Raw genomic sequence first — 12,808 nt, 5'->3', positions numbered from 1 at the left:
TAGATAGGCTATTTTTGATATTTCCATTTATTTTACTTTGAGGTTGGGTTTTTTGTTGGTCCCAACAGATTCTGATGGTAATATCTGTCTTTTGGAGCCTCCTGTCCCAACAGAACCCCCGGCAGTTGTAAGTACCAGAAATTATGACAAATAGTGTTATAAAGTGCACTTGACCAAATGCTCATCTTCACAGGACGATGGGGATAAATAGTTTCTGCTGCCACAGAGAGGCCTACAGTTAATATTATGTGTCTACACATCAAACAATCTACACATTCAGATTTTTTCAAATTTTTATGTGGATAATCTAAGTTTAAATCTAAGTATAAACGGGTATTCTTATCTCTCCCTCCGCCTCCAGAGTGTGGAAGAACAGCTGGAGGACGGTCCATCAACTTCTGTTGCACAGATCAACACAGTTCAGTGATTTCCAGTAATGCCACAGTTTAATTCTGTAGAATTTGTTTAGAACTACATTATGTAACTCTAATCTACTACTGTGTTTTCAGTTGCCAGTTAAGGAGTTATATAGACTTCATCTTATAAATTTTTTTTTTGAAAAAAACTGCAGTAAAAATAGCAATATTTTATTTATTAATAAAAGATTAATTTTATTAATAAAAATGTACTGAAAGAATGAATGAGGTGTTTAAACACCGCTTCCCCTTTAAAAAAAGGGGAGGAGACCGATAGAAACTCTGGGTTTACCGAAGAAAACCTGCTCCCGACCAGGTTAGGTTCACAGAGTAAGTTACCATGGTAACTGACTCTGAGTATAAGTTACCTCTCTTTCTGAAACAGGCTTGACTTACTCTGCTTTCTCAGGTTTAACATACCTCCCATTCTGAAACAGAAAACTCAGAGTTTCCCTCATTTCAGGGTTAACATACTCAGAGTTTTCACTTAACCTCCTTTCTGAAACAGGCCCCAGTAATGCTTATTTTGCTAAGACACGTTTATAAAAGCTACTTAATTGTACTAAAGGCCTAATCCTGGTTTAATCTAAATCCTGTCTGTGAAACCAGGCCATAGTATCTGTATTAGGAGATGCAGTCAATGAGATAGGGATATAATGTTAAGCCCCACTGTGCCATTATCCAGTGTCCCACCTTGGCTATTAGGGGAGTAGATACGCATCTTTTAGAGTGGAAAAAATAGAGAAGTATAGACAGGATTCAGGATACAGAAATGTTGGCCATTCTTTTAGCCCTTGAGTGGGTAGAAAATAATAAGCCAAGTAAAGTGTTAATAGGGTCAGATTCAAGTAGCCAGTTGATAACCAGTTTCAAAAATATGCAGTCAGAAGCAAGACAGGACATTATGTTGGAAAAAGCCCAAACTTTTTACAGATTCAATAAAGTAGGAGTAATAGTGAAATGTATCTGGACTCCAGCCCATATAGGAGGAGTTGGAAATTAATTGGCAGACAAATACAGTAGCACCTCACTGCAGTATACGAGATCCAGGGGGCGGAGTTGGATCCAGATCTAAGGGGTGGAGATTGGTAGGTTTAGGGGTGGGTTTAGGGATCAGGGGGTGGAGATGGGTAGGTTTAGGTATATGTAAGGTGGGAGGAGTTGGATCTGGATCCAACTCCTCCCCCTGGATTTCGTGTTCTGCAGTGAGGACCATCTCGACAAATATGCAAAAAGTGCAACATAAAAAACAACAGAGGTAAATATGGCAGTGAATTATAGTAAGGCGGAAGTTAAAAGCATAATCAAAGCAGAAATGAAAAAGAAGTGGAATATGGAAACAAAAGCAAGAATGTTCTACAGTATCCAGAAGAAGGTAGGAGGAATGAGAGAAAATAAAAGAAATAAAAAAGAAGAGGACATTATTTTGAGAATGAGATTTGGGCATACTGGATTAAATAGTACGCTTAAAATAATAGGGAAACATGAAACTGGGTTGTGTGAGCAGTGTAAAAGTATAGAGTCAATAGAACATGTCATTATTAATTGTCCCAGGTACAAGCAGGAAAGGATGATTCTGAAAGACAGGCTAAGTAGAGAAAAAATAATTATTTGAAAAGAAGGAAATATTACAACTGGATTCAGGGCATGTAGGTATAGAGCAATATTTCGTTTTTTGGAGAAAAAAAATGGGCTTATTAGAAGGATATAGAGTTTAGTTATTATTAAAAGTGTGTATGATGGGCATAATAATGTATTATTATTAATATAGTTTTATTTAGTTATTTGAGGTATTTATTTATTTTTCTCCAGTTCAGAAGGTGGCGGTAATGCACACTAAAAAGTTGTTTGTCAACCGCCATTAAAAGTCAGATGAAGAAGAAGAAGAAGAAGAAATGATCTCCAAAACACTAGGTGGCGCTCGTGCTACACGGAAGTGCTGATTTGATTTCAACTTCAACTGAATTTGACTCTTCATCACTCAACAAACGGGAGAAGGAGAAATAGAAATTGTTTACTTTCTGCAAACATATACACAATTGCTAAATTTGTCAAACTGGAGCGAGGAAAGTGTTTAGACGTTTAGAGCAAAGGTCTGTCGTGTTGACATACAGAAACGTTAGTTCATTTGTAAGTGACATATAGTCAGTGATTTCTCGTTACTACGGCCTCAATAATACATTTATGGGCTTCAAACTTATGGACTTGAGTTTAGACTGAATATTAAGGTAATGTTTTGTGCTCCTTGGCAAAGACATTAGCTCAATAATACATTTATGGGCTTTAAACTTATGGACTTGTGTTTAGACTGAATATTAAGGTAATGTCTTTGCCAAGGAACACAAAACTGATCTTCAACTGTTGGTAAGACCTATTTTTTAGTAAACTTAATTTACTACTATTTAACACTGATATTTTCAGTTTATGATTCAGTAACGTTACACCTGCTATTTTGTTGTATTTTGGTCAATTGTATATTTTAAAATAGGTTTTCTCTTATATTTATGAGTATTAAACTATGCCTTGAGCAGTGCGCACAGCTCTTTACAGGTGAGGTGTGGCTCTGTAAGGCCATTGTGCTTCATGTCATGATAAATGCTTTTATTGTCTTTATCTAACTTATGTCAGTAACTGTCAGGGTCAAATATGCCCTTGTTCCGGCAACTCGAGCCCACACCGGAGAGGGAAAGTCAGAAGAAGAAAAAATGCAAGAATGATTGGGCTGATGATGAGGACAAACCTTCCACACTGATTGGCCTTTGTCTTCAAAGCCTAGCTGAGAACATGAAGGATATGTGGGTGAAAGATTATGCCCAAAAATACATGGACCAGTATTTTTTCAGATACGTCATGGGTCCTTTCAGCTCATTACGTGAGTATTGAAAAGACTTGTGCATGTGTAGCATGTGTGAGTGAGTGTTTATCAAAGTATTTATCTTATCTGTGTGTTTCTCTTTCAGCTGGCGGGTTGTTGGAAGAGCTGTTGTGCATCCTGTCCTCGCGTAATTTGTTGACGCGTGCTGCCCTGCACCTCCTTCTCCTCCCGCAGCTGAGCTGTCTGTCCCTCTCATCTGCATGCAGCCTTGTCAATGCCAACCTCTGCTCTCTTATCCAGATACGCTGCCAGGTTAAACACACACACCCCTTCTAACTTGGGTATATTTAGTTTTTTGCACACAGTTTGTGCAAACATACAGATGTGCTTGTAAGGCTTCAGTGAAATTTAAAGGGGTTATATAATGGTACATGCACTTTTACAAGTTGATTGTACTGTAATGTGTGTTGGCAGTGCCTGTACACAACCATCATATAATGATAAAAATCCATCCAGTGTTTTTTTTTTTAAATCTCCTTATGTGTTTTCCCCTGTCTCAAATCAAGCCGTCTGACCGTGTGACGTCACACGGTCGGACGCCCCTCCCACGATTGTTAATTGACAGCAGCGTTTCAACACAGACCCGCCATGAGCGAGCTGTCATCATAGTCCGCCATTGTTGATACGCTGGAGCAGAATGGCGTCTAAGCGATGTGGTTTTGCTAAGCTGCTCCTGAAAAAGTGCCTCAGCCCTGACAGTTGTACCTAACACTGCATAGATAACGTTACACATCACTGACAAGCTTACATTTACCAAAAAAAAGTTTTTCATGACCATTAGCTGTAACATCAATCTGTCAATGAACTAACGTATACATCAGTAAACACATAGCGTTCGTATCTCACTACTCTAACATTACCCTGCCAGTACATACAAAGCTAGATCAAAGTGACATTACGTTAACCAACCATTCAGAAACGTACTGTCCGAGCTTTAATTGTCGAACTTCTTTGGGGTCGTCATCTTGTTCCGGGTCCATCTCCGGTTCAAATTGATACGGTACTCCCGCTGCCATTCTTTCTTCAAAATATACCCTCAACTGTTGTCAAGGCAACACTCCACTTGTGTTGTGTCAAAACGCCCCACAGAACAGAGGGGCGGGGTGAGCAAAGCTCATTATCATTTAAAGACACATGCACTTAAACGGCGTGCTGAAAACAGAGCTGTTTTTGACCAGGTAAAATTAGTGTTTTCTTACAATACTAATGAGAATTTTTAATTAAAGTATATTACAAACTTTTCATTTAGACCCTAAAGAATCATATTAACTTGTACAAAAATGGCATTATATGACCCCTTTAAAGTCACCCTTATCAGACAGCAAATACCAGATACGCCAATTAGATCTGAATTTCCATTGGTGAATATTAGTGCCAGCAAAGCAGCAAAAGAATAGTGTTTTAAGTTTTAGGTAAGCTTTGACGAATAATATACTGTTGTTATTTACGGTCAGTTGCACACAAAATGTATCACAGTCATTGTGCAGTGGAAGCCATCCCTGCTAATTTATTAAATATTTGCAAGGAGGATACAAAATTCAGTAAGCAAATGTTAAAATAACATCACTGTTGGCTACATTTTGAATGCTGAACAATCTATCATACATCTTTGGCTTTGCCTTTGGCTTGCTCAGTTGGGGATATTCTGGGGATATCTAATTTGATTTTATCAATCAGTAAATTCCACTAGAAACAAACCTTGTTGTATTATTTTAATTTAATACTGTGAAGCTGCTTTGATACAATCTGTATTGTGAAAAGCGCTATACAAATATACTTGACTTGACATCAGTGGGATATTTTTCAACTTTAACGATTAAATGTGACAAAGCAGATAGATAATATTTATTAAAAAAATAATTAAATAAAATTAGTAAATAATCAAATCCTATAGTAATAAAAATATATATAATATTCAGATTTTTGTTTTGTTTCTACAGTGTCACGTGATCCTTCAGAAATAATTGTAATATTTGGTGCTCAAGAAACATTTCCTCTTATTATTAATATTGAAACCGGTTATGCTTGATATTTTGTGGAAATCGTGATGCATTCTTTTTTTGGATTATTTGATGAATAGAAAGTTTTAAAGAACAGCATTTACTTGAAATAGAATTGTTTTGTAACAATGTAAAAGTTTTTACTGTCACTTATGATCAATTTAATGCATCCTTGCTTAAAAACTTGCAGTATATATATTGTAATTAACATAATAAAATAGAACAAACCCTTATTTACCCAAACCAGAATGTTTGGGGAATGTTAGTAAAATGCTGCCTTGCAAACACTTTAAAAACATGCAAACAAATTGTGAATGTTGTTCGTCTTGCCTGACAATACATGCAAAGCTCTTACAATTCTTATTTTCACTCACTTGTCTCTGTCTTGCACAGAATCTTCAGTCTCTGGATCTTAGTGGTGCACAGAATATATCTGCATCAGTGCTGTGTGAGCTCCTAGGCAGCCAACGTCATCTCCGTTTCCTCTCCTTGGCTGGAACTCTTTGTGATCAGAGAGTGATAACGGTGGTTTGCCGCCAATGCTCCAAGCTGAAACACCTGGATGTGTCACGGTGCCTTCACCTCACCCCTGCAGGCCTTCTGCCTCTGGCCTACCAAGAACCCCTTGTCTTGAATGCAAACACCTTCAGCAGTCTGCTTGCGTTGGATATCGGTTTAGCAGAAAATGAGAGAGATGCAGTAGCGGCAGTTGCATTCCTCCTGCTTAGCTTGTCTGGTCTTCAGAGGTTGGCAGTGGAGGGACTGGGACAGGCTTGTCTTCTCATACAGAACAGACAGTTTGAGGTGACAGAGGAGTTCACTCGTCGAGAAGGTGTGCCACATCTTAAAGACATGTGGGCAAAGCGGACACAGGAAGACCACTTGAAACATAGCAGTTTACTGAGCGCAGATGGAGAGGAGCGTTTTACTTTGGAAGGAAAAATAGATGAATGGTTATCAATAGAGGAGAGTCACATGGATGCTAGTGATACTACAGAGATAAATGAATGGGCAGGGACTTCAGGAGAGGGTTATAAAAAAGATGGAGGTAGAAGTAGGGATTGTAATGGAAGGGATAGTGTGACAACATCTCTTAAGGATGTACAAGGACTGTCTCTGGATACTTTGGAGGTAGTTGGGAAGATCTGCCCTGACCTGGTCCAACTGTCTTTGGACTGTCTCCAGAGTAATGCTCATCATAATGCTGACAACTTCGAACAGGCGACCATTTTAGCCAGAGGACTCAGTAGGTTTTCTGGACAGCTACACTGCCTTTCTCTACAGTTTGCTGGTCTTCTGTCTGATTTGGTTCCAGCCCTGAGAGCCTCAGGCTCACACCTGCTCTCGCTCACCTTGGAAGGGATCAGAGCTGATGGACATACTCCTCTTCTGGAGCTCATCCATGCTTGTCCCAGACTCAACTCTCTCACTGTTCATTTAGACCCACCCAGCACTAATCTGAATGGAGATGATGATGATGCTGAGGAGGAGGGTGAAGACGAAGGCCTTCTTTCTAATCTACCATGCCTTCCACACCTACACTCTTTAACACTAAAGTAAGTCAAATGTTGTCATTCTTGCTAAACTTCATGCTGATGCTCTTTTCCCTTTAAATCAAATGTGCTATATACTGCTTTCCATTCAGTGTTCTTTTTTCCCAACAGTTTTTCACTGGATGAACGGCAAATGAAGCCTGCATTGTGTTGGAGGTCTCTGAAGGGAGTGCTGTGGGCACTGCTTAGGGGTGCTTCACTCCTTCGGAAGCTCTCGCTAATCGCTGTTCCCTGTCGACTGGACCCTGTATTTAGACTTGTCCTAAACCATCCGGCCAAACCCCTCGGGGCCCTAGACAGTCCCCCACTGCACTGCCTTCGATCTGTTAGTCTGAACCGCTCAGATATCACTATGGAGACTGTAGTGCATATTGTAAACACTTGTAGGCGCTTGTCCCATTTGGATTTGAGTGGATGCTGGGCAATGACTTTAAACAATATCACAAAGTTACAATGCAAAACCAAAAGGAGGCGCCATACACTACAAATAACATGGACATGAGCTGGGGAAAGAAAAGGCCATGCTGAGATTAAAAAATAGTTGTACTGTCAGTATCATTTTTGTGTGATTATGGGATATTCTAGGAAATATATGTATAAAAACAATTATATGTATACATAATGAACAACATTCATCAAAGATGCAAGGATAAAATTGTTTGATACAATGAAATAAAATGTATCAATTGTCCATTTTCTATCCATATAAGCCCATTATGGCCTTTGAGTTTTAAAATTGTTTACCACATTCTGTATTTTTGGACCGATATAAATTTTTTGTTTGGTTTTGTTGTGTTTTTTAAAAGATGAATCAGATTGTTCATTACATGCTTTGTCAAGTTTTAAAAAAGTGTCATGCACTTTGTTATATTTGAATACTTCTGTTTTTATGCAAATATCCTAGGATAAGAACAAGGAAAAATCATATTTAAAATGTTTCTGTTGTTTTGTCACAATCCTTTGATGTCGCTGGGAAACGTGTAATAAAATGCAATAAAATATTATTTAGCAAAAAAGAACAATGTACCAATAAAATATTGTATTCATATCTGTTCATTTGTGTTGTGTTTATATATTTATCCGCGTATTATAATTGCACCTTGAAATTCAAGGGGTGCTCATAAACGCTGCTTTCAGTCTGTGCACTTTTTTCTTGATGGGCTACTTTTCAATACACATATGTGACAGACAGGAAGAACGACTCCTACACAATATAAGAATAAGTTCATTGGACAATGTACTAGCGCCAACGCAGTCCTACAGCAAATCAGTTGACGAGCGTCATGTAACGTCATTCATATGTATGAGCCAAGCGTTCTACGAACATTCATACATTAGCTGGCGGGAAGACCAGACAGCGTGTAGTACTCGGTAGTACTAGCTAAAGTTTGAATTGTTATTTACATTCAGGATAGTTATGTTTCGAATACTCAACTGTATAGTAGCAGTTTGTCCAGATATGGGAATAGGGAAAAATGGAAATCTACCATGGCATCCAGTAAGACTAAGGTGAGCGAGAAGCCGATCGTTTTTGTTGCTAACTCTCCATGTTCTGTTATATTGATTGATACAATAATATAAAAATTGTTGGCTGGTTTCCAGGGCAACCTGTTATGAGTTTCGTATTTTGCAACAGCTATAAGTTGTTACTCGTTTGTTGATATGTTTTTCAAAATGACTGTTCACAAATTAATAAAATGAAAACGTCTTACAAAATCAAGACAGAATCGTAGAAACGAGAATATTAGCAATATGAAATCGAATATTTTATGGTTTCACAGGTCTTGAGTAAGAGCTTGAACTTTGTCCTGCAGAAAAAAAAAAAAAAAATCTGACATGTTCCTAACCTTTTACACAAAGCAAGCCTCAAAATACAGTATATCCCAACCATTAGCTTTGATTCTTCTTTCTTATATTTTTAGTAATGAATTCAAGCACTTTCAGAAGATGACCATGACCCCTTCAATTGAGGGTAATACAGTGCTTTCATATTTGTCATTCCTCTTATTGTCTTTTTTTATAATTTTTTTTCATATATTATTTGTTTGTTCTGAAATTAGTCAAATCTTTAACCTAATCTCTGTATTGTTGTCTTTTGCATTCACTCTGTATGTCATTTGACAGGTAAAAAGAATGTGGTCATCATGGGCAGAAAGACTTGGTTCTCTATTCCTGCACAAAACAGACCCCTAAAGAACAGGATCAACATAGTTCTCAGCAGAGAGCTCAAGTAATCTAAATGCTTGCACTTTATTTAACCTTACAGTAGACTGCTACCACTTATAAGTTTAAAATGTTTTGATTTTTCTATCACTCACTGCACAGGACACCCCCAGAGGGAGCTCACTACCTTGCTTCAGACTTGAGTTCAGCTCTCCATCTGTTAGACAGCTCTGAGGTCAAAAAACAAGTGGACCAGGTTTGGATAATTGGTGGCAGTGCTCTGTACAAGGTTGGTACAGGACTGATTGCCTACAGTACACCAAACACTGATCTCTAAACCGTCCCGTCACTGCAACCTTAACCAATCAAATTAGCTGCAGGGTGGGTTTTTTGGTGAAGGGGTTTGGGGTGGAGTTCTTTTTCATTGAATTCATTGTAAATAAATTATTTTTCATTTACTTTTTATATTTCTATTTTTGATTTCCTCCAATTTCATGAAATTTATTTCTATTTGTTTTGTAAAGTAATATGATATTTCCTAATTTTGGGGTAAAATTGGCTGTTTCACCGGTTATACAGTGTGTGTGCGTGCAACAACATACATTATACACCCACCTATACTTTGTTATAGTTACAGCTCAGTGTAGTTCAGATCTCTGTATAATCAGTTGTTATGGAAACTGCCTCAAGGCAAAATGCACAAAAGACTCCCTTTCCTTCATACTCCTTCCTCTTCATTCTGTTAATATCTTGTACAATGTAATCATCATACACTGTTTTTGAATGTTGTGCTGTGTTCTTTAGGAGGTGATGGAGCGTTCTGGTCCCAGGCGTCTTTTTGTAACACGGGTCCTCAAGCAGTTTGACTGTGACACATTTATTCCTGATATTAAAATGGACAAGTACAAGCTCCTGTCTGAGTGAGTGCTTGTACAGTTGTTTGAATGCTTACATTGAGGTCTGTAATACATGGAGAGAGGTTAGCATTACAGTTCATCACAAAGGCAGTTGCTCAGCTCAAACTTTTTTTTTTTTAGCCAATCACCTTAGCCGTAAATGCCATGTGATTGCGTCTTTCATTAGCAACTAATCTGTTGGTGTATATGCTGTGATGTCATGGACAGCAGGCAAGGAAAAATACACTGAACACTACCATTAGAGAGTTTGGGGTCAGTAAGGTTGTTGTGTTTTTAATAAATAAAATTTTATTATTTTATTCAGCAAGGATGTATTAAATTGATTTAAAAAAAATTATGGTAAAGACATTTATAATGATTTATGTTTCAAATTAATGCTATTCTTTTAACCTTTCTATTAATCAAAGAATCCTGTAAAGATCTATCACAGTTACTACAAAATTGTTAAAGCAGCACAACTGTTTTCAACATTAATAATACATTGAAATGTTTCTTGAGTACCAAATCAGCACATTAAAATGATGTGACACTGAAGACTGGTGTAATGATGCTGAAAATTCAGCTTTCGAATCACAGGAATAAATTATATTTTAAAACGTATTCAAGTGGAAAATGGTTATTTTAAATTGTAATATTATTTAACAATATTATTTTGACTATTTTTGAGCAAATAAATGCTGTCTTAAGCATATGCTTCAAAAGCATCCAAAAACATTTAAAAAATCATACTGACCCCAAACTTTTGTATTGCTTTTAAGAGTATGGCACTTTTTCTTGCTTACCGGCATTTCTCACATGTTCACACTCTGAACGCACACTGTTTTTTCTTCTTCGAACACTGTTGCAAGCAATTTGTGTCATAATGATTTGTAGGAGCGATATTAAATTTATATCTGTGTTAAACTTCAAAAAGACCATTTGCTAATGCTAATACGGCACCGTTTGAAACACTTTCATTTATAAAGTACAACCTTTTTATACATGTTTAGGAGTATTTGTCTTGTCGTATCCTTGAATAAAGTAGATAGATTTATTGGCACTGGAACAGACATGCTGTATTGTGTATCCAGAGAGAATAGTGAAGAGTTGCATCAATGAGGGAAAAAAAAAGCTCTCTTGTTATGTAAAAATGGCATCTAGCATCAAAGGTGGATTGCATCAAATGTCACGTCTCTCAGGCTCACAGTAAGCATTTAAAGAGAAGTTAAATCCACACAGAATGTTGATCGCTGTCACTTCATCTGACAAAGAGCAAAATGGATTTTGTTATGTGCGTTCTCAAATTCATTTGATTATTTTCAGCAGTTAATTGGAAGTTAACAAGAATCTATCTTAATCGGAGTATTTATGAAAGTACAAGTTTGTTGTTTGTAGTCTGTCTGTTAAAGGCCATGTTGTGTTGTGCATGTTATGCAGTCGTGTTGTGTCTGTATTATGTTTTGTTTTAAAGGTTTTCTTAGTTGCAATGCATGTTTGTAAAATCAGTCCTGACTTAAAAAGTTGGAAATGTCTTATTGCTCCTGTTTTTTTTTTCTTGTTTCCTTCTGGTCAGATTCCCAGGTGTACCCGCCGGCTTACAGGATGAGAATGGTGTTCAGTATGTGTTCGAAGTGTATGAGAGTACCGACCACTGAGAAGAAAATCTTTTAAGTAGGAGACGTGGGCTCTGACATGTTGCATGATGTACTGTAGTAGTTTTCATTTTAATTATGCTTGTAATTTCCTGACCCCTTCTTCTCTCTATCACTTCATATCTCATGTCCACTTTCCTTATTAATTGAAATTTCAAAAGCCCAAAATATGTTGTGATTCCAGGACAATTAAAAGATATGATGTTACTTCCATGATTGTTCTTTTGAAATTCTATGTGTGGGCTTTTGCAGTTTTATATACAAAGTGAGAAGTAGACAGAAAATCATGGGAAGAAAGGGGGGTAAAATCAGCCGGATTCAATCTCCCATGAGCACAATATCTCAACATGTTGCATAGGGGCCGACTGCTAAGTCTCTGCTGATTTGTGGCCTTTTCTTAATGATTTATGAGGTTGGAGAATGAATCTGAAGCACCTGGTTTTGGACCACAATAATTTATTTTTGAGGTGTGGTTCCTCAAAAATCCGGTCCTGTAGGGCCACTGCCCTGCAGAGTTTAGTTCCAACCCTAATCAAACACCTGAACAAGCTAGTCAAGGGCTGTGTACCAATTCAAAGGCTGCATTCTTCTAAGGACTCGGACTTCAAAGGCAGTCCTTCGATGACCGCTAAGGTATGACTGTTGTTAAATGGGACACTCTAGTCTAGCCTACGGAAAACTGTTCTTGTCTCCTAGCAACTGACAACTGCCGTTGAAGAGCGGCAGTAACGGTTACTGGACTTAAGTTATAGGGTAGAGTGTGGGAAAACGCCCCCCTTAAGGAAAATCTGACATTACAGTGAAACAAAACATAAATGTGACTAGAATTGCCATCCCGGTTTTGAGTGACTATGGCAGGAGTTATTCACCAAATATTAAAATTGCTCAGCCTTCATAATTAATTAGTATTTTCACTGAAAATATTTTTGTACAAAGGGGGCGTTTTGCCCCAGCGGTGGGGTAAAATGCCCCCTTTCTTACCAACCAGTTTGCTTCATAGATCAACAGCAAAATTAACAGACAATAGTTTTTAATCTCTAAAGGTAAAAGGCAAGTAATGTATCAACGTATATATATTAATATTTATTTCAGCAATGTCCAAAATAGCCAAATTTAACTACCTTCCATCAGTGAGCTAACTTTGCTAGCAAGCTAGCTAGTTAATGCTCACTTGAGGTAATTTTTCATGTTTTGTTCAAATATTTAGATTTTACCACCTAGTTATACTGCATTAAGTGTAAAACAAAGGATTT

At 37.5% G+C, this 12,808-nt stretch overlaps 2 protein-coding genes across 7 annotated transcripts; both read left to right on the top strand.

Annotated features, from left to right (window-relative positions):
* Positions 1-2,327: 2,327 nt before the first annotated feature.
* On the top strand, positions 2,328-7,898 carry LOC311293343 (uncharacterized protein). Of its 6 annotated transcripts, none has more exons than XM_084413537.1 (5): positions 2,328-2,966; positions 3,055-3,288; positions 3,377-3,543; positions 5,685-6,847; positions 6,956-7,898. In XM_084413537.1, the coding sequence occupies exons 1-5, from the start codon at positions 2,921-2,923 to the stop codon at positions 7,344-7,346; spliced, it is 2,001 nt and encodes a 666-aa protein (XP_084269663.1). In that variant the 5' UTR covers positions 2,328-2,920; the 3' UTR covers positions 7,347-7,898. The 6 variants fall into 6 exon arrangements, with proteins under 6 accessions (XP_084269663.1, XP_084269668.1, XP_084269665.1 ...); XM_084413542.1 differs by having other exon boundaries at positions 2,329-2,509; XM_084413539.1 differs by having other exon boundaries at positions 2,329-2,509; positions 3,045-3,288.
* Positions 7,899-8,086: 188 nt separating this feature from the next.
* Positions 8,087-11,766, top strand: dhfr (dihydrofolate reductase). The gene is made up of 6 exons (XM_084415101.1): positions 8,087-8,353; positions 8,767-8,816; positions 8,969-9,074; positions 9,170-9,296; positions 9,812-9,927; positions 11,477-11,766. Exons 1-6 carry the CDS (start codon positions 8,262-8,264, stop codon positions 11,556-11,558), a joined length of 573 nt encoding a protein of 190 aa, XP_084271227.1. The 5' UTR covers positions 8,087-8,261; the 3' UTR covers positions 11,559-11,766.
* Positions 11,767-12,808: the final 1,042 nt, after the last annotated feature.

The sequence above is a fragment of the Rutilus rutilus genome, assembly GCF_951802725.1.
Source record: "Rutilus rutilus genome assembly, chromosome: 7".
Taxonomy (NCBI): Eukaryota; Metazoa; Chordata; class Actinopteri; order Cypriniformes; family Leuciscidae; genus Rutilus; species Rutilus rutilus.
Note: the sequence above shows the minus strand (reverse complement) of the source record. Positions and strands in the feature narration are given on the sequence as shown.

Bases quoted from the DNA above. Each gene is read 5' to 3' on its own strand.
- LOC311293343 (XM_084413537.1), top strand. From the start codon at position 2,921: ATGAGTATTAAACTATGCCTTGAGCAGTGCGCACAGCTCTTTACAG. The intron at 3,289-3,376 runs GTGAGTATTGAA...TTTCTCTTTCAG, and splicing joins GGGTCCTTTCAGCTCATTAC to CTGGCGGGTTGTTGGAAGAG. The intron at 3,544-5,684 runs GTTAAACACACA...TGTCTTGCACAG, and splicing joins TTATCCAGATACGCTGCCAG to AATCTTCAGTCTCTGGATCT.
- dhfr (XM_084415101.1), top strand. From the start codon at position 8,262: ATGTTTCGAATACTCAACTGTATAGTAGCAGTTTGTCCAGATATGGGA. The intron at 8,817-8,968 runs GTAATACAGTGC...GTCATTTGACAG, and splicing joins CATGACCCCTTCAATTGAGG to GTAAAAAGAATGTGGTCATC. The intron at 9,928-11,476 runs GTGAGTGCTTGT...CCTTCTGGTCAG, and splicing joins AAGTACAAGCTCCTGTCTGA to ATTCCCAGGTGTACCCGCCG.